General features: G+C 40.9%; 1 protein-coding gene across 1 annotated transcript in view; it reads right to left on the reverse strand.

The window, feature by feature from the left end:
* rimbp2b (RIMS binding protein 2b) overlaps positions 1-21,606 on the reverse strand; it is a gene marked incomplete at both ends in the record, with an annotated part of 83,366 nt that overhangs the window by 55,335 nt on the left and 6,425 nt on the right. Inside the window, one exon of the mRNA XM_083913006.1 lies at positions 14,658-14,795. Within this exon, the coding sequence (XP_083769132.1) occupies positions 14,658-14,795 (138 nt within the window). The remainder of the gene's footprint in view (positions 1-14,657; positions 14,796-21,606) is intronic.

Genomic DNA, 21,606 nt, shown 5'->3' on the forward strand with positions numbered 1-21,606 from the left:
ACCTACGGCAATAAGCAGTAATAACAGGTGTGTTTTTAAATCTCACTTTTTAGTTATTTTGTTTCATTGCCTGCATGAAAATCGGTCTGTTGCACTTCTTTTAAGGCCATAGACTGTAAGCGTTCTCCATGCCCTGGTATCAGACTGACAGGTTTGCAGGTTGTAGGGTTTGGGATGGGAAAGAAAAGTAGAGAGGCGTTTTATTGTGTGTGGTGTGTCAAATATTCTAAGAAATTACACTAAGTTAATAGGATAAATAAGTTTGGACTTATTTTTACACCTGAAATTACATTTTTGTTATAGCGGAGGGAATTAAGTACCGAAAAAAGGTAAAGTTGGGTGCTGGTACCGGTATCGGTTCAAATGTTAACGGTACCCAACCCTATCCAACCCTGTGTTTGCAATTGTATAATTGTATGTGCATAGAGAACAAACTTGGAGAGCTACTGAGAATAAACTGATTCACTCACAAACAATACAATCATCCATTCTAACAGTGAGTTCCAAGCTCCAGTATGTTAATGATAATAATCTGCATGTTACACTTGATCATTATCAGAGGATGGCATATTAGGAATTCAAGGCACTTTAAAGCTCTGTTAAAACCTGTCCAGAGTGCTGTGAGCATTGCAGATGTTATTCAGAGGTCCGATACTTCTGAAAATACAACCCTCTACTTTGCATTAAGATGAGGCAGAGCCCACAGAAAGCCCACTGACAACAAAGGACAGATCATCCTCTCTTCTTCAGCTGACCCTCACTGACCTGCCTTCACACTCCAGTACACCGAGAGAGAACCACACTGCATGCCAGCGGCAATCCACAGCTTTTACAGACTCCCAAAAACTGACTTTGGTACACAAACTAAATCAGTGCACCGTGCATTCTTCTTTACCCTAAAAACGAATAACTATTAAAGGAACAAAGATGGCGGTTCAAGTAAAACAGACACACAGAGAAAGAGATGACAATGGAAAAGAAAGGGAAGATGAGAGGGAGAGTGATTGGTAGCTGGCTGCCATTCTGGCCCGGTGGCCCCACGGCTGATGCACAGGGTTGCGTAATGGTTCTGCATGCAGTTTGAAGCACAGCAAACAGAGCTTCAGCACATAGCTGAAGAGACCACTCAAGCCTTCTGGGGAAGGGAAGTTATATCAGTGAGCCCATACATACACAGGATGAGACAGCCGTGTTTTGACACATTGCACTAAAAATAGCACATTCTTAATAGAAAAAAAAAACAGTCAAATCCAGACTGGCACGAGAGGGGAGAGATAAACCATTTCTTCCAAAGACAGTCCTGAGAGCTGATCTAGGGGGCATGGTAAATAGAGAGAGAATGTCCCGTTGCAGGGCAAACCACTCTGAATCAGCTCACATCTCACTGAGACTGTGATCCCACCTGACACGTGTGCGTCGTACAAGGCCACGCAGCCGCCATCGTACAATAAACAAACCTATGCAATTAAGAATCAGCATGAGCAATTTTGCAGACCTGTTATGCAATTCTCAGCCTGTGGGGCCGTGTGTTAGGAAATGGCGGCAGACAGGCCTGTTGTGTTTTCTGCTGCACATATATGGCTGTTAATCACGCTCGGTCTATTTGCTCTTTTTCTATTTCCAGAGAAGCGGAAGCTCGAGGCCAGCGGACCTACGGCACTGCAGCACGTGCAGGCTGGACTTCAGCATCACTGCAAATGTCACACAATGTTAGCTCGTTCACTGGAGGGCAGACTACGATGAGAGGATCAAGAGGACAATCTATAAATGGTACCTTTGCACCTATCTCTTTATGGATGTAATGTTTGCTAATGCTTTGATCTAACAATCAACTCCCTCTGCTAAAAAATGATAATAATAATGATTGATTTCTCCTTTTTAGAGGTATCAGTGCATCTGAAGAATAAACGCAGCACACTAAGGGTTTAGCAGTGCAAAACCCCAGATGCATTTCCATCATGCAGGATAACAGAGGGAATACTGATGAGTACAGGTATTTCTGTAAACACAGCAGGTAGATCAGGAGGACACATGAACAGGTATTATAAGCGTTAGAGCCAAATACAAGAACACTTCCCCTCTCTCCTCTCTCTCTCTCTCTCTCTCTCTCTCTCTCTCTGTTTCTCTGTCTTGGGTGCATGAGAGGAGATTTCTGCAGGGTGTGTTGGAGTGTGAGTCATCATCAGTGCAGAGACAGAAAGAGGGGAGAGGCATTCTTTAAGTCGAAGGCAGTGCTTATGGCAGCAATGCAGCAAGGAAATACCAAACTCCCTGCCTTTTTTAATAGGGTTCAAATCCACAACAAATATCAAACAACAGTAGGTAAAGGACTCCCAGCAGGTAAATGTACATACTATCTTGGCGTTATGCAACAACAGGTCAGCACAGCAGCTCCAATGTTGCCTGCCTACGGAATGATCAGAGTATCTTACACTGTTGAGCTGAGACAGAGCTTAATGTTTGAATAATGAAAAGCGACTTTCCAACGTGGCCTTGTTACTGAAATGAAGACAGGCCTGCACACACCACGGTAGTACACAAGGTATGACACGGAGTAAATGTAAACTATTCCCCATGATAAATTTAGAAACTTACATCTTTAAAGTATTGATTTAACACAAAAATATAAATAAAAATCAGATGAATCGAAATTGAAAATCATTAGTTGAAGCACAGCTCATTTGCATAAAGCTATCGCAAAATACAAGGCCTTTATCATATAGCACCACAAAAATAAAAATATATAAAAATCAAGACTGAATGCGACTTAATGACTTGTTATAGTCAACATTGTCCACAGTCAACATAATTAATTCATTGCTGAAACCAAATTTGAAGAGGAATTGGATAAATGACTTGTCATCAATAAAAAGCACAAAATTCTACAAGGAATCCTTATTTTTATACAGAAGGAAGTCTTTTTTACCTGTAACAGCAGTGGGATTTCAGCAGTTGCTTTTATGATAGAGAAATTGCTCCCAAAAAAAAAACAGGTCAGAAGAGTGTCTGACACTGACAGAGACTGGCTACTTGTCCCATTGTGAAAACATCAAACAGAAAGAATTCAATCCACTTGCCTTAACCTTCCCCAAACCTTGTGAATTTGAAAGGTTACTTTTTCCAAAGCACTCTCACTGGGCCAGCCTTACCTTCTCCCACACAGAGACGGTGCAAGCCTTAAAGACTAGTTCCCTCATATCCAAAAAAGCAGCAGGTAACAAATGTCAGGTTTCTGTCTCCTGTGGTTTCCACAAGTCTGTCCGGACAGTAGCTGAGACGGCGACGTAGAGAGACCTCTCTCCACAGAAGTCTATACCTGCAGCATGAGCCTGCAACCTGATCCTGAAGTTCAGCTCTAGTCCATGTTGCAATCCAAGCCTGCTGATTAAATTACTGCATGCTGCAATAGCTCCAGTCTCCCAATAATACACCATCACAGACTAAATGAGAAGTTGCATGTTTGACAGAGTAAATTAAGAAGAACTCAAGGCATTAACAACTACATGTGGTAACGTATGGTCATTTTATTCAGCAGTGTTAAAATATATGCTTCTTTCAACAATGTAAACAGATATTTATGACTTTACTAAGGGAATGCAAGTTAAATATTCAATCCCTGGTAAGTGGCTTGGTGCCTTATTCTGCTCTTGAGACCTCTGTCAGACTACACTTTAAGTTTGTAGGAGTTGCAGCTCTGGGAGTAGGGTATTGGTTCCTTGTCATCTTTTTTGAATTCATACATACAAAATATACAAAATGTAGTGGATGTTTATTCCCTTTGGTTTTGCTATAATCGGACTATTTACAGGACGTTCCAGAGCTGACTTTCGTTTCACTAGAAATCTGTGTGCTATCTAAGACATCAACTGACAGAGAAAAAAAAACAGAGAAAGAGAGTGAAAAGGAGAGGGAGAGTGATGCAATCTAAGCAAATGATCCAGAAAACAACTTTTTTTTTCTGGTGAACTCAGTCCAAAAGCCATGTCAGCAATGTGAGTCATCCCAAGTCAGCCTGTCAGGACTACTTGCTGCTCACACTTATCCAGAAGCACCTACTAAGAATAAAACCGCAGAGAGGACAGCATCTCAAATGTATCAAAAGGCAGGAGTCTGAACTTAACCGTCAACAACAAGCTCACAGAAAAAAAGCCTAGCCACTGAACAAAAGGCTATGATGAACAAGCATTCCCAACTGAGACAAAAGAGCAGTTGGAGGAATAGAGATGGTTATAGAGAGATACAATAACAACACTCCAGACACAGCTCAACACAATTTTACTGACTCTGTGAGTGGCCGGCTTATTAGTGAGCTTCTCTGTCTGTATTAGAAATGCTGACAGCCATCCATGGCCTTTAATACCACCCAGGTACCAATCTTATTAATGGGCACTAGACTGAGCACCCACCTCCAGATGATTTACGATTACAAAAAACATTTCAAAATGTGCATAATTATGCAAAAACATAGAGTATTAAGAACACTGAACACAAAAAAATACAACTGAGTGCACTGTCCAGTAAGGAGTTACCACCATACTCTCTAAATTCAGCTGAAGGGTAAACATAATAATATAGTTTGAATGTTGGAAACAATGTTACACCAGCATGGAGGTTTTCTATAAGGCTCCCTTAACCCCTTAACTCCACCAGACAGCTCTGCTGACATTTTGTCCTTCGGAGGCTGTAGCAACATGCTAGTGTGTCGGGAAGGGGGCTTAATACTGCTCCAAAGTTAGGCTAAATTTGCAACGCTAACATCAACATGCTAACATACTATACTGGAAATGCTAACATGCTTATGTTTAGTAGGGGGGATGTCAGCCAAAATGCTTAATGCTGAGAACTAACCCACCTCTGGGTATAGGTTTAGGCATAAACTGTCCCTTTAAACTGCTCTTTTACTTGACAGTGCACCTTGGGGACTTCAATGGCAGCATTGCAATTAGCTGCCAGCCTGCCACATAATGGGGATGACCTTATTAAGCTTCTGTTGGGTCACAAGTAGATTAAGGTTAACCAAACACATGAGCAACCAATTATTATTTTTCATCAGGTATTATGGGTTAATACTTTTTTATTATTATTTATCTCAACCGGTACATGTGCACAACCACGCATAGATGCACAAAGTCAGATCTTTCTTTAGGAGAGTGGGTATCAATATTTATGCACTGGCTGAGTCCATAAATACCAGTGGCCAGTCCAAAAATCAATGCATGCCTGCTACATATTTTAATCTGCCTATGAAGGTCACATTACTCCAACAGGGCCTGAGAGGGTAAAGCCTACACACTCTCAACTAAATCAGCCAGCAGCTTTTGCATTCACGGCACCCTGACCCTGCCCCAGTTCAACTAATGTCACTGAAACACTGTATTAAAGAGCGTAAAACAGTGAGCTCAGTCATCAGACATAAATGGATTATAAATGCCATCAAAAGGCAGATGCTCTAGCTGCGTCTGAAAAGGCTGTTTTCAAGGTTTAGCCCTGTGTAATTCATGTACATTATAGATGAGGCAGATGAGAAGGGGAGTGTTCTGTGGAGCACTATCAGTTACCAGAAGGCCAATCTAAATCTCCCCCATCATGACTGAACTCTATTTCAGAAGCAAAGGGGTGACACAGCAACAAGCTCAGTCTTCCCTACAGGCAGCTGTAAACTTAGGCACAAATCCTCGGCCTCCATGGAGCTGCAGTGAAAGAAAAAAAAGCCACTGTGTTCTCATTTCTAGAACTGAGGGACTGCCAAAGTGATTCCTGCCATCACATGAATGTGTCACTTTGCTAACAGGGCTTATGAAAGTTAGATGAACATTTTACGATCTTGTTAAAACCAGTTACATTATTAAAAGGGCACATTCATCCTGTGAGGCGAGAAAGAGAGCCTGTAGCAGATTGAAATGTTAATAAGCTCAATGCAGTGGCTAGAGATTGAGAAACTTGGCAGAGATTTAGCTTTAAAAATCCTCAATATGTGCATGAGATGATTTAGACTCATTGTATCATGCATGCACTCAAGCAGGTCAAAAGACAGGGCATTCTGCAGACCTGTGATAAACCCATTAACCGGCTTAACTGCAACACCCAGCATTTTAATCTGTGATATGAAGCAATGTTTCTACTGCTATTTTTAATGTAGTCCCTTTTAGCTCAACATAATCAGATACTATCAGGACTGCATACTGTACATTTTATAGGTGTTATTTACCTTAACTGTACTGGCATGGTATCTCAAACCCACATATTTTACATTTCCTTCCTATATAGTAGCACACCACTGATAAATGAATACAAAGAGAGCAGTGTGATGCTAAAGCCTTTGGCCATCATGACAGGCCAGACTATAGATGAAGGGGGTGGTGTCAGCAGGCTTAGAAACACCTGACCCTTTAGGAGATTGAAAAGGACTCTCTCTCTCTCTCTCACTCCCTTTCTCTGCTATCTCTGATAAGGCTTGGATAAACGGTATCTCAGCATCATAAGTGTACTGTTATCTGGTAAGGTAAAGGCCCAACAACTGAGTACATACAGTGCTGTGTATGTATGTTTGTGTATGTGTTTGCCCTTGTCCCTGTGTGCATGCTGGCACCATGCTGGTGTGTTAAATAATGCCATATATTACTCCAAGTCCTTGCAGACCTGTTACAGCAGAGAGGCAAAGGTCCTTGTTCCAGTAGCAACACAGTCTTATAGTTTTCAAGGCTTGTTTCTCAGTCAGAAAATAGGATAACAGTGATTAGTGTTGAAACAGTTATAAGATTGCTACGTTCCAATTCATGTATCACAATTTTAAATTATGTTAAGCCATTTCTAAAGTTAAAAATACACATTCACCATTGGCACCACATTTTACTAGCTTTATATCATTTCAAGTTGAATTGGGTACTGAATAAGGGGTAGAATGCAATGCTATTATTGATATATGTTCATGTCAAAAGAATATCTATATTCATATATCTATATTCAGATCTAAAAAGAAAAAGATTGCTTCATTTTGGTGTTAAATTGATTTTCACTGGCATGTATACTCATATGTATATCTACGTTTAGCAGCCAAAAATCTACAATACAACAGTATTTAAACATTTACGTACATACACTTTTCAAATAATAAAACATAAATCAGATTTGAAATGCATAGTGAAAACACAACAGGGGGTAAATACAAGAATTGCATATGGTTTCTTTAAAACTTTGGATTGATTGTGTAGGTGGGTTAAAGAGGAGGAGGCCTGGAGTGTAGAATGTGTCTATGATCAAAAATGATGCCATTATGAGTCACTTGGTCGTATTACATTACATTTTTTTTAATTTATTTTATTAAAAGGCTATATATGCAATGGGACCAGGTCCAGATAGAAATAAAGTTACACCCAAGCCAAACATCCTGCATGGGCAGTGAGTGATGGCTACCTCGCTGAAACTGCTAGCACGCTTGTGGTGTCTACACATACAGCATTGCTGCTGCAGCCATGCCTTTGTTTCTACATTAAGTTTGCATATGATAATGCCCATTAATAATATCATATTTCATAAAATGTTATTATACATGTCATTTAGATTTGTAAATGACATAAATGGTAAAGAGTCTGTCCATAGAAACGCTAGAGTTTTTAATTTGAAATGGAAAATAAAATGTGTCGAGTTAAATATTGATATTAATATTTTTTTTAGTGTCTGTAACATATGTTACATATATAAACATATAGTGAAAGAAAGAGCTGTTATGATGTCCAGGTCATGCCTGAGCTGTGTGCTTGAGTCATGCCTGAGCCGTACTGTGTGGCTGCTAAAACCCGTCAACATGGCTGCCGAAAATAAAACAACAGGTTTGGCGATCCACCCAATGCTCACGCAAGTAGTCTGACCCAGCTGTTAGTTTTAATACATGTAAAGAAAGGATGATGGTGACAGTAACAAAGTGTTACATGGTCCACCCTTTTTGTTCTCTTCTCATATCTCTCTTCCTGAAACGACTCTCAGGTGTCTTGATGAAGGGGTGGAGTCCCTGCGATTAAAAGCAGCAGTCTGGTGTGCGTGCGCTCTGTTCCCGCAGATCTAGTGACAGCCTGGCCGGAGAGCTTAGAGATCCGTCCCGTAGTTATCTTTAGTTAAAGGATGCTGGCAGCCTGGGTTTTTCTGTGTTTTCCTTTTTCAGTTAGTTGTGTTGGGGATCTTTAGTTTAGGGGGAGGAAGTTCTGGATCTTATGAACTGCGCGGCTGGTCCAGACTTCTTCCACCTTTTGTTTCGTTCGCCAGTTCTCCTCTTTACCTTGGTTTGGGGGTGGCTTTATGATTAAAATTGTTTATCATTGTTTCATCGTCATTCCTGGTATGGTGTATTTCTTTATATGTCTATGGTCATTTGTTATACGAGTCAATCTTTTCACGGTGGCTGTAACACACCGCAAAGAGGAAAAACCACATAATCTCCTCCTAGATTCTCACACATGCTGCACAGTGTCAGGCATTTAAGCTATTCCCTCTTTAGCAGAATTTGAGGGTGCTACTATAGTCAACCACAGTGGTATCAAGGAGAAACCTGGTTGACCCCTATGCATGAGACAATGATTGATAACAAGTCAGTCCACTGGAGAAGCAGGAAGAGCTGCTGAGTGAATGTTGTGTAGCAAAAGCAGCGTGCGGTCCTGGGTCAGCCAGCAGCATCTGAGCGTTAATAAGGGGGGTAATTGAATTAGAGGATCAGTGGAGGTCTGTAGTGTGGGCGCCACAAGGCTCTAATTGCATTACAAGTGATGTAAACATGAGGTTGGCCCTCCGCACAGGGGCCTCCCACATCAATACATGAACAAACACACGCACGCACACTAACACACACAAATACAATGCTCACATATGAAAATATACAACAAAACAACAAATTTACACCAGCATGTCTTATGTAACATCTTGTCCCATCATGCAGAGATTTCAGCCTTTGAGTTTCTGCGAGTTGTGAGGTTACACTAAGGAAGTAATAAAGGTGAATCAGGGGGAAAAATTACCATTATGTGGCACATGAAAAGCAGAAACACAGTATCAGTTATTTAAGGATTCAAAGAGTCATTAAATCCGGTGCAGCATGGCAGCTCAGTGGTTAGCACTGTCGTCTCATTTCAGGAATAGCGATTGATTCTCAGCCCTTTCTGTATGCTGTTTATGTTTTCTGAATATTAATAAATATGAATAAAAGATAAATCTAGCTTTGGTGGTTGTGTAGGCAAGAGTACATGACACATTAAGCTGACACCAGGGAATATTTTTAGTTCTATTTTTGTTTAGAAGAACATGATGGTCACCCACAATATATGATATCCACAGTCCGAAGTGACTGTTATTTTTCCAATCTGCGTAATGCATATTTATGATCAGCACTCGCATGTGCTTTGGCCTGATGATTCACTTGACCATCAAACTGTGCGCAGCCTAAGTAAACCCGTAGGCTTGACCGTAGGCCTTCTTTCGGTGATGAATAGTTAATAGGGCAGGAGTTAACCAAGGAGAAACTGTTCACATCCCTAATAGGTCTTTCCCCTTGCCATCTCAGCAGTGACAATGAGACACTCCCAGAGACAGATGGGTAATGGGTCACACTTTCAACATGCTGGTGGGTACCGGAGGACAGGAAGAAAAGCAACAGATATAAAGACAGAAATTGTCTTTTGACTAAGAGAATGATTGCCTAACTCTTTGCATAAACATCTAACATCTGATGACTTCATCCGGCAGTAAATCAGTAAATCGTCTCTACTTTAAACAGCACATCTATTCAAGCAAGTAACATATATCAAATGCTCAATGCAGAAAAATTGCTCGCTTCGACCAGTCTTTGACAGATGTGTTCGTTTTATTTTTTGCTACACTGGAGAGCCTGCCTATTTACCTCACAAGTTTACCACTGAGGCAGAGGAGGAGGAAAATATAGATGAGGACAGACTTATCAGGTAGAAAAATATCCCACAACCACAGCAATTCCTGTTTTTCATAAAGCAATACTATGTAACTTTTTCCTGGAAAGTTGAATTCATTAGCAATAAAAAGCACATTTGGTCGATTCATTACACTCACAGGTTTTGCTGATGATAATGCTGTATTAACACCAATACTGAGTCATTTCACTCATGTAGTAATGATTCTCTTTGTTCTAGCCATTAGAAGTCTTCTCTACAAAGTTAACCATTATTAGATAAAAGTCACCTTGGACCACAGTGGCTGTTGTTCAGCTGAAGTTATATAGTATCACTTGGGTTTGGAGGAAAATAGTACTGCTTTTCCACTGAATCGTACAGCTGGACTCGACTTGTCTTATTTTTGTTTTGTCCCATTAGCACAAGTTGTGAATAGTATCTGTTACTTTTTTGTACTACCTCAGTCAAGGTTCCAAGCGAGCTAGAATGTGGAGGTAAAACACTTCAGTCCCGCGAGAGAGTCATCACTAGCTCAACACAGGTCATGCACAAACCTGCAATTTTTTAACAGCCATGTTACTGTCAATGGCGGCTGCAATTTTATATTTAATTGACCCAGATTTTAAAAAATGTCAGCTCACAAAAGTACGCCATACACTACGTACACTACACCGTACAATTGACAAAGTGCAGATGTTCCTTTGTTTGGTGGCTGAAGAAAGGATTTAGTAAGTGTTGTGTTAAAGATGATGTCATGGCAGTTTCATGCGGCATGGTTTTTTACTTTAATGTTCAAAAAACACTTTATTTTTCTCATACTGCTCATGGCTGCTGCACCATCTGTCTGAGATGCTCTGTCGCGGCTTCTGTCTATTTTGAGCCCCACTCTTTAAAAGCCCAGTCTGCTCTGATTGGTCAGGCACTTCCTGATCTCCTCCCCACTGTTCCTTATTACTGCTATTAACATGTAGCTAAATAAACAGTGGACTGTGGGAGAATATAGCAGCAATTTCTACTGTCAGAAATCACAGAAGATGCTTTATAAACCAAACACAACACAACCAGACATGTTGTAGCAGTAGTGTACTCTCAAATTAGGGAGTAATGAGGGACGTAAGCCATAAATATTACAGCTTTCTCTGCCGCTAGTATGTAGCTACAGGTCGTAAACAGCAGCGACATCTACCAGAATTGTTTGAACTGTACTACATGGGTGTGCTGGCCGTGCCTGGAGCAGATGACCTCTTTTGAAAATCCGATAAGGCTTGATGCCAGACCGTCAAGAAAGTAGAAAAAACTGTCCTAAAGAAGGCGTTGACAGCAGTCTTTATCCTGAGCAGCTCTCTACTCCCTGCTCGATGGGCAAACTAAAGTATTTGCTGCGGTTACGCAGGATAGCCACCAACCAATCTCCGGGGATGCCACAGCAAATTTATAATGGAAACAATGCATGTGTGACAATAGTTTGTTGAGCAGTGCTAGCAGACTCCATGAAGTGTGCAAAACATCACATCCTTTGGATTTTCCTGGAAATTCTGACTGAACAGAAGTCAGTCCATAGGCTGTCACAGGCAACTGAGAAAATCAGGGATGGTCTAATTTTCTGAGTTACATTACAAACTATTCATCCATTTTCAATAAAAAAGATTAATACATGTAAAATGTTACCCACATAATCTTTAAAAAATGATGAAAACTAGCTAGTTGATCAGTTGAAAATGTCTTTTCTGTTGGTTATGATGAAATCATTGTGTAAATATCAACTTTTGGAGAATTACAACTATAACTCTGTGTCTGTGAAATTCCCTCTACAGCACAAACCTGCATGCTTACATGAGGACAAGCAACAAAATGTAAAAAAGAATGCAAAATCTCTAGGGCTAAGTTAAAAACACCACTTTTATCAAAATTGTTCACAGGAAAACACCCACGCAGCACAGGGCGGAAAGATATTACGGCTGCAGACAGCAGACAGTAAAGATACCTTTACCAGAGTGCATCTGCGGTTTGTTGATTGCATCTCCATCATAAGATAACAGAGCTGCAGGCTAATGGAGCTTGCTGAAGAAGTGCCTCATGCTCGGTCAGTTTTTCATTACCACTTCACTCTTATGTAAGACCATTCACTATTGATAATTACTGATGCTATGCCAATCTTTAAGGTCCATAATCAGCTGTTTTCCCACTTCAGGGAACTATCAGCACCACCTCCAAACCACCCACCCCCTCACCAATACCTCTGCTCCTCCCAGTCCATTTCTCTGCTGACTGCGCGGTGCAAAACACCGACTTAATGACACGATAGGATGCACGTTGACTTCAAAAGCACTCCATTCTCAGCAACCGCCATAGGTACGAGTGACGAGCTTTTGTGTGACCAGACCTTGTGTAAGGATGTTGTAATTAGGGCTGGATGGTATGGCCTACAATTTATATCACAGTATAATTTGAAGCACAGTTGTTAACAGTATATATCGCTGTATTTTGTTTTTCTTAAAATGTCAATATACAAGCTTCTTAAGGGGCAAAACACTGCTATTGCAACTGCATGGCAGCTATTATTGTAGTCTTAACTGTATTACCGTAGGACATACTGTATTTCACATAGTACAGAGTAGTTCTTTTTAATACTATACAATAACATAATCCTTAAAAATGAATGCCGTAAACCGAAATTCATGGGTTGCAGTGTTGCATTTTATGCACTGGCTGGAGTCCTTCCAGACTCATGAGGGCTCTACTGGTCAGCATGGCACAGTCAAAATTCATACCATAGGGCAAATTCATACTGATGTACTGTACTACCCATAGCATTTATACCATTCCTGGTTATAATTATCAGAGGATTTAGGAATGAATGGAGGCATCCACTGCCAAGTAAGACCATAAACTCTATGATATACATTAAACAAGTGTCAAAAGCATATGTAGGCAAATTAATTGTCCTTTACACAGAATTGTGTCTTTTCCAGGTTTGAGGGTTGTGAAAGGAATGTAAGAATATTGTGTGCTCCTGTAAGTTTGCGCAATGTATCCAAACCAAACCAAAAGCAGGGGACATAAAAAGAGATATGATAGTTTCCTATATCACCATTACAGCCAATAGAATGTTTCTCTCTTCAGATCATGAGAAAATGAACTGTCCGTTAACACACAAGAACAAGCTGCTAATAACAAAGCTTCAGTTTAAGGTTCAGCCAAATGACGTCACCCATAACGTCGCCCTCTGTGAAAACAACTGTCTGGTAAGTGCTGAGGAGACACAGGAGAGAGAGCCAGCAGCCCTACACACACACACACACACACACACACACACACACACACACACACACACACACACACACACACACACACACACACACACACACACACACACACACACACACACACACACACACACACACACACACACACACACACACACACACACACACACACACACACACACACACACACACACAAACACACACACACAACTCATCCCCTTTGCGCAAACACCACACTAAGGTCTAATCGATGCAGCTCATTCATATTGAACCACAGACGTCAGGGGAAGCCGGGGGAATTACAAGCAGCCTCCGCTGTGAGATCACAGCCTAGAGGAAGCCTGAGGAAGACAAAGCCAGCTTCGCTCTGGAAACCTGTCGTTTATTGTCCATGGCATTTTCAACAACATGGCTACTGGGTCTCCCCGCTCCACAGGAAATGACACTGAACAGGTGCAACAGTACTTAAACTAGATTGTTAAAAACAAAACAAAAACAACATGCCATGTTTTTGGATATTTAAACATTATCTTAGCTGTGAGAAAATGAACCATATGACCCCAGTAGATGGATTGCTCCAGTGCTCCGTCAAAATACACAATGTTGACAGATAGCAGGTAACCAGTATCATCCAATTTTGCAAATTTGCAACCAGATATTTTTGAAAAACAACCAATTGTTAACGCAGAACAACTGATTCAGACGAGCAGCAGGGACACAGGGCGAAATTGTTATTTCACTTTGTATTGTACATTGGTGGTGTATATTGACAAACTAATTTATGACTAATGAAATTTCCTAAATTGCTAAATAGTGAACCAGGGGCCTTTGGGGCACATGGGGGCCAGGGGCAGTTGTCTTTGTAGTGATGGTAATTCGGGCTTGATGAGCTTTTACTGTATGCATAGTTACTGTTAACATCCTCATTCAATCTTAAAAAACAGGGAAAACTTTCTGTACAATCTGCAACACAAAACTGATGTGAATACCCAAACATTGTTTGCCTAGTATCATTGGCAATACATTAAAAAGTAATTATTAATCATGAGGAAAATACAGATGCTTTCATGTCTACATCTTTGTAAATTTAAAGTACCCTAAGTTGGCCAACGGGCCAGTCAGCCAATAACGTCCTGTAGGCTCTGTCTCCTCCTCTGATAGGGATTAGGTGAATACACTGTCATTGTCAACTGACTTTTCCCTGGTCATGAAATAAAGAGAAAACTGCCACTTTGACCCCAATTAATCCCAATGATGACTCTAAATTAACATAGGCGGAGGCGAGCACAGCTCATTTCAAAATTAAACCAACAACTGGGGGTAAAATAATTCATGGTTCACAAGTTCACAATCCAAAGCAGAGAGAGGAACATGAAAGTCAGACAACTGCTGACAGCAAATGCCTCCACAGCAGACTTCAACTGTCCCTAATGAACCATGCCCAGCCCAACATCAACAAGCCATTATCTCCCAGAGAACTCACCAGTAACTTCTGCTTTAGCCTTTGGTTGCTCAGGGTATCCGGGTTGAGTCTCAAAGCTTTGCTGTTGTCCTCTAGAAGACGAAAGCTGTCCAAATGTTGCACAACTGGGAGCTGGAGGGGCAAAACGTCATTTCTCAGCTGTGGGATAAACACAAAAGAACAAAAAAGCTGAAGTAATTTAAAGCATTTCAATTGAATCAACACAGAACTAAGAAGGAAGAGCATTTTCCTCCAAATCTTTACTCACTTCCACCTCCAAATTGAACTGACTTCTCAACACACTTTGAGTTCAGTCTTTCCCCAGTCCTACGATGAACATAATGTTTCCCATCAGACACAAATACATTGTAGGCAGTTTCATCACTGAAGTGCACTCTGGACCAGTTCTCCTCTGTCCTCACATCATGCTCCTCAGCAAAGGCAGTTCTCGCCTTTTTATTCATTGTGCTGATGAGAGGTTTGGTCACTGATAAGTGGACTTTCAGTCCAAGACAGATCCTGGCCCTGTTCAGTACTGAACCGGCAAGCAGTTTGAGCTGCAGTGTTAAACCAGTTCCCCATTGAGAGTCTCTGCATAATGCTGTCCTCTTGTGCACTTGTTTTATGTGGACTGGCCTTTTTGAGGGACTTAAATGAATCTGTGTCCTTGTAAAGTTTCAATATTCTTGAAATGAAAGACTTGGAACGCCCAACCTCTCTTGCAATGGCTGAGAGGGTCATCCTTTTGGCCTTCATCTGGATAACCTTCTATTGCAGGGTTTCAGTCACCTCAGAGTAGCTTGCCATCTTGCATGCTGGGACAGCAATGGTATCACCACAGCTGGCATTCTATCAAATCCTGATCAATAAAAATAGTATTTCAGAATAACTTCAGTATTTATAATCTGCTCTCTAATTTTGATCTCCAGTGTACAATGGACACAGCGTTTCACTAAACTTTGCTTACATGCAAAATAAAATCACTGGTGTGCAATCTAGTTAAAATAAATCACAAGCGATACACATTTTCTTTTATAATGGATCAGCTGTAAAGTCAAGCTCTGGTGGGCTGTTCTTGTTCATCTGTGCATGTCAAAAGACATCAACTGATCTATATAATGGTGACAATTTAATTATCCCAGTCACCAAGACGCTTCACACAACTCTGTTTAGTCACATTCCAAAATCTGCAAACAACCAAGCAACACGTTGACCTGATGTATCAATGAAAAGTAACACTTAGGCACTCATTCAACCAGATACTTACAAACCCACACAATATAAGTTGCCAACAAGGTAAAATAACATCCTCTCTCCATGTTCAACCACTTAGCCAGCAATGCTGATAGCACTACCTAAACTGCTTGTTATTGCCAAGCTAGTGGAGTTGGCTGGAAATAATAATGCCCCCTATTCAATTATTCATGTCTCCAGTCAGGTGGAACCAGATGCTGCTTTTGTGTCATAGAGGGAGAGCTGTAACTCGACTCAAGCATGGAAGGCCATCACTGCATGGAGGTAAAGACTTCATGGAACAAGCATGGATGCTGCTGGGCGACATGACACTGGCTTGGCAGTTTCCATGTGACATTTTGATGTAAGTGTTCAGACAGAGGACGATGGTTCAGTAGGTTGGTCCAAAAGGGGCAGAAGCCTGAGGTGCTGCTTGCAGTTCACCCACCCTGTGTTGGTGTCGTTTTGCACCCCACCCCCTGACATTTGTGGCCATGGCCAGAACATGACCTTTTTTGTCCATGCTATGCTATAGTGCTGAATACTAATGCTATGGTGCTGTGTGAACCGCCACTCATGGGAACTAGCAGTGCTATTTTTAGCTACATGTCCCCAGCTGCACATCTCCAACCCGGGGCCAATGGACAATTAGTGTTTGTTTCTAATGGCAGGAGGCAGTGCCGTAACCTCCCTAACTCAAACAGACATCTGGAGAAAGACTGTCCTGTCCCCCTGCCGCAAGGCACAACTCCTAAAGCCAAGTAGTCCGTCCATTCACCTGAACCTTCATAGTTGCTGAGAAGCTCTTCTCCCAAACATCAGCTGCCCTCCGCTGGGAAAACCAGAGCTGTCCCTCGAGCAAAAAGTATAATCACCAACTATTTTGATAATCCATTAATCATTTGAGTAGTTTTGCATACAAAAATGGCAACAAACAAAATGCCATTTTCAGTCTCTCAACTATGGTCGATTTGCTTCCCCCTGTTATACTGTATATCATAGTAAACTGGATATATTTGGGTTTTGGACTGATTAAACATGACATTTAAAGACATTACCTTGGACTTTAAGAAACTGGAAAGGACAGTTTTCACTGTTTTCTGACATTTTCTAGACTAACAATTAATTGATTGATTGATTTATCTAGAAAACAATTGACAGATTAATGGATAAAGAAAATAGTTGCAGCTCTACTAGAAATAAGGTGACTTATTTACCTACTCCTGCAATAACTAACCGTCCACATACTGTATTTCAGAAGGCTACATGGAGTTATTTATAGAGCTGCAACCAACAATTATTTTCACTATTAATTAATCTGCCAATTATTGGAGAAATGCCCTCCACAAATTTCTGAAGACAACAGTAGGTGACTGATCACACTACTCAAAAGGTAGGCAATATAACAATAATTTAATTAATTTTCAAAATAGCTGCCTATTAATTTTTCTGTCGATTAATTTATCCATCAAATTATCCATTCGACTAATCATTTTATGCATAGTTATTTATGACTACAATAATTGAGAATCAACATTCCCAAACATCCCGGTGCACATCCCGGTTTGTGATTGGGTGACATGCACACAGAATCTGACTGAATGACATTTCAGAAAAGTATGGGCTCATTATTTAGGATAATTTTCAGAGCCCAGGGTAAGCTTTCTGTTTTCATTTATACTACCATGAATATTCCATGCAGGCATTTCTGATTAAGCAGAATTACACTTTTTTTGTTTTTCCAGCATACAGGCATTTCCCCAAACCCATGCTGAGCTGTAATTCTAGACTGTCAGCAACTCTAAGATACCACGGTATATTATGATATATCTGGCTGAGTGAGTATAATGAGTCAGTTTGAGAGTCTGTATGTCATGACAGCGTCTTTAATTAATTTCAGTCAGGGCAAAGCTAATTCAATCCACCTTATTACAGCTTCTTCATGCAATTACCCTGTGCCCCTGTTCATTGATGGACCAGCATTGAGGCAGTGGATTGAACAGCAGGCTCACCAAGCCCACGGAGGCCAATAACATAGAACAATGTAGCATGCCCTACCATACAGTTAACAAAGATAAATCACTGCAAAAAAAGAAATCATTGAGCTGCAGTACCCACAGCATGGCCAAGTTCTTTTTTTATAATAATCTGCTGTGAAATTCCACTTGATCAGGACATTAGAATCAATTACATTCCCATATAAACACAAAGCATTAACTGTGGAGCGCATTAGAATTCCATTAATCATTCCCAACATTAAAAGTGGTGTAGAAACAACAAGTGTGCCTTGAACTGACTGGCACAATGTGTCTGTAGCACTGCCTGCCAATAACATGCTATCAAAGAGAGTGCAATTAACCTCCAACATGGTGGAGAATACATAGAGTAGAGCGTGTCCTTATAAAGGACATGAACATTGGACATGGTGTTCGACAACCACCTCATGTCAGAGGACCCTCCTCTTGTTGGGAGGGCTCACTTCACTCTGTAACACCTTTTTGGAAAAACATGATTTAGCAAGTTTGGGTAATATTAATATTAAAATGATATACACTATTCTTTTTTTAATTATTATTCATTACCTTATTTACTTTTTATCTGTATTCTATCATCTGTCTATGCCATGTTATATGTGTTCTTAAATACTGTACCACCTGCCTCCCATTCACATGCCCGCATACACACTCGCGCACACACACACACACACACACACACACACACACACACACACACATAAACATAAACTCATATACCACCTATACACATACTGTAACTTCACATCGTATTCTGTTTATTCTGTTGTTAATCTGTTGTTATCTGTACTTAATGTCCACTGTCTGTATTTGTAATCCACATGTTGGGATGTATTTGTCCCTCATGTCATCTAGTCTATGACTTAATACAAAAAAAAAAGTTTTGGTTATATTAACCTATTAACCTATGCAACATGAACATGCTTGCTTTTCAAAGAAAACATGAACGGACGCAGTAAGCAAAACCTGTGAGCAGAAAGGCAGAGACAGAGACCGAGTTTGAACCTGTGGAGATAAGCTTTTTTATTACAAAGCAAATCCTGACAAATAATCATCACTGTGGATTTTGGCAAGATCCACATAATCATCCCCGGCCCCACCCTCAGGCATGCTCATCCACCCAATGGATCCAAACAGCCGTGAGCTGACCACAAACGCAGACTTACTGACGGTTCAGAGGGACCGACAAACAATTTAAAAGATAATGTCGCATATATGCTTTAGGTTTTATAGGTATAGTGTTAGCTAGGCCTAGTCAGTGCTAACTAAAATACTCTTGTTGTGCAAGAAAGGTGCTTTGCGTTGGAGTCCCATTTATTCTCCTGCGCTGATTCCTATAAAGGCAATCAATGACTTGTCCATAACAATTTTGCACTGATGAAGCGAAAGCATATGCTTTGTACTACCAGGATAGGGCCTGCAGCTTTTAATGCAAACGTTTGTTTGTGTGAAAATGTCACAGCTGTCAGTCACATCTGTAAACTGAAGTGGAAAGAAAAAAGCATCACCCTAACAATTAACCACTACAACTAACCACTAACTGTGGACTCATCTAATCTCATGCTGTTTACACCAAATCAGTGTTGTCCATCTGACTGAGTGGACAGCCCTGATCAACTCCAGGAACAATCAATTCTGAATGCAGTCAGATCCCTGAGGTGATTACCGGCTACTCCTCTGACCTCCAGAGAAGCCAGCAGTCCAGTCCCTCACAGTCGTCTGAGCTTGACTACAGCAGTCAGTCAAACTGCCGACATGACAACAGCTGGCACAACATTTCTACTTACACTACATTTGAGCTGCAGGAGCTATGGCATAACAAACATGTGCTGTAAACATACACATGCTCATACACATGCTCATATGTAAAGATACATACTACAACACACAATTACCGCTGTAGAGACCATAAAGACAGGATCATGTACACACATACACTGACCATGTGTGTAGAGCGGCTCTAATCTAGGGGCTTATATAGCACAAAACATCTACATAAATCTGCCCTCACATGAAAATACCCTCCGGACACACAAGAGACACATGCTTGCTTTGTCATGCATGGGACGTCCAGCAATCAGAACAAGTGATGCAGGATTCTGACAATGATAATGCACTTTCACTCTGCTGTCACTTAGTCTCCTGGAGCCATCTTTACAGAGATTTCCCAGTGAAGACGGTATTATGTAACAGCAGCCGTGGACCCTGCTGTTCATATCACTAATGCCTCACACTGTGGCGGGGTCACGTGACTTATCCAGGCCACATCCAGGCGCCAGCAGCAGCAGTGTTCCAGCTGTTACTACAGCCTAGCCTCAGTCACTCAGGACCATGCTGAGCCATGCTCCACTCACACTGCTACATCCTCCACCAAGCAGCCATGTTAAGCACCTCAGCACTCACCCTTTCACTCTCTAAAACTAGCACAGGAAACAATGTTTCATACTACTGATACTATTAAGCTTATCCATTGACTAAGCACAGTAGACATGCTACACATACTTGGAGGTGCTGATGCAATCTAATGGGATTCCAACTTGTACAACCCAATTACATACTGAAGAGGAATTGTATCGTAAAGGAAACTTTAAATACATGTTGTCCCCAATTCCAGTTGTGTTGCCAACTGCTGTGTACAGCTGTGTACACATCTACATTGCCCAAAAGATTATTAAATGTGTCACCACCCAAGGTTGCAAGTCTAACATGCTGCATGGCTAAAGTCTGGGGCATCTTTATATAGAGCTAAAGAGACCTGCTTCAAAGCGGAATTTGTTAATATTTAGCATCCCTACTATTTCTTCTGAACATGCTCAGTATTTATATTAATCTTCTTCGTAGTTTCAGAGCCAGACTGATTTATTTCATGGCAGTATTAGCTTATGACAGATCTACACCTGTATTGGCATGTACTGTATGTAGCAGTACAGAAATGTCTTTCTCCATCACGAAAACTCTTCACCGGAGAGCACTGTTTATTTTTCAACTTTAAAGCTGCTCCAATTAATCATTTTATATCAAAGGGGACATATTATTTCCGGTTCATACTTGTATTTACGGTCTGTCTGAAATGCTCCATTTTAGCGCCTGTCACTTTAAAAAGTCTGCTCTTGTTAGAAAATTAGCCGCATATTTGCGCAAGCCGTGGGTGGAGATACTCAGATGGGGACAGTATATTCTAATGAGCCTGCATGTGACATAGGAGGCAAATCTTAATGCCTTGTCTGATCCCATGTTCTCTGATCAAAGCAACCGACAAAAAACTTGCTGGCATGTCTTATCTCACAGTTTATGGGTTGGTAGTGATTCCAGACACCCAAATGTATGCACACAAGGGCTGAAAAGGTGAGTTTTTCATAATATGTCACTTTTAACAACGAATCAAACTTCTACTTGTATGTGAAAGGGACCACTTGTAGTGACAAATTAACCAATTGACAAGAATTATCACCTGACTACAGTTCCTCTACTGACCATTTTAGTGTCTTTAAGCTCATTGCTGTAGTTGTACAGCTAGAGTGCTCTCATCATTCTCATTTGCCGAATCAGGGGGGTAGCTGCCTTCAGCAACGAAAAAAAACCCTCCAAAAACACTATCTGCCCAGCGTAACGGCAGACGCTCAAAGTTAGTGACTCGCTGGTGAACATAGTGGAGCATTTAGCAGCTTAAGAGCCATATATTTCAGTTGTTGAATATTGAACTT

This window comes from Echiichthys vipera, assembly GCF_963691815.1.
Source record: "Echiichthys vipera genome assembly, chromosome: 4".
NCBI classification, from domain to species: Eukaryota; Metazoa; Chordata; class Actinopteri; order Perciformes; family Trachinidae; genus Echiichthys; species Echiichthys vipera.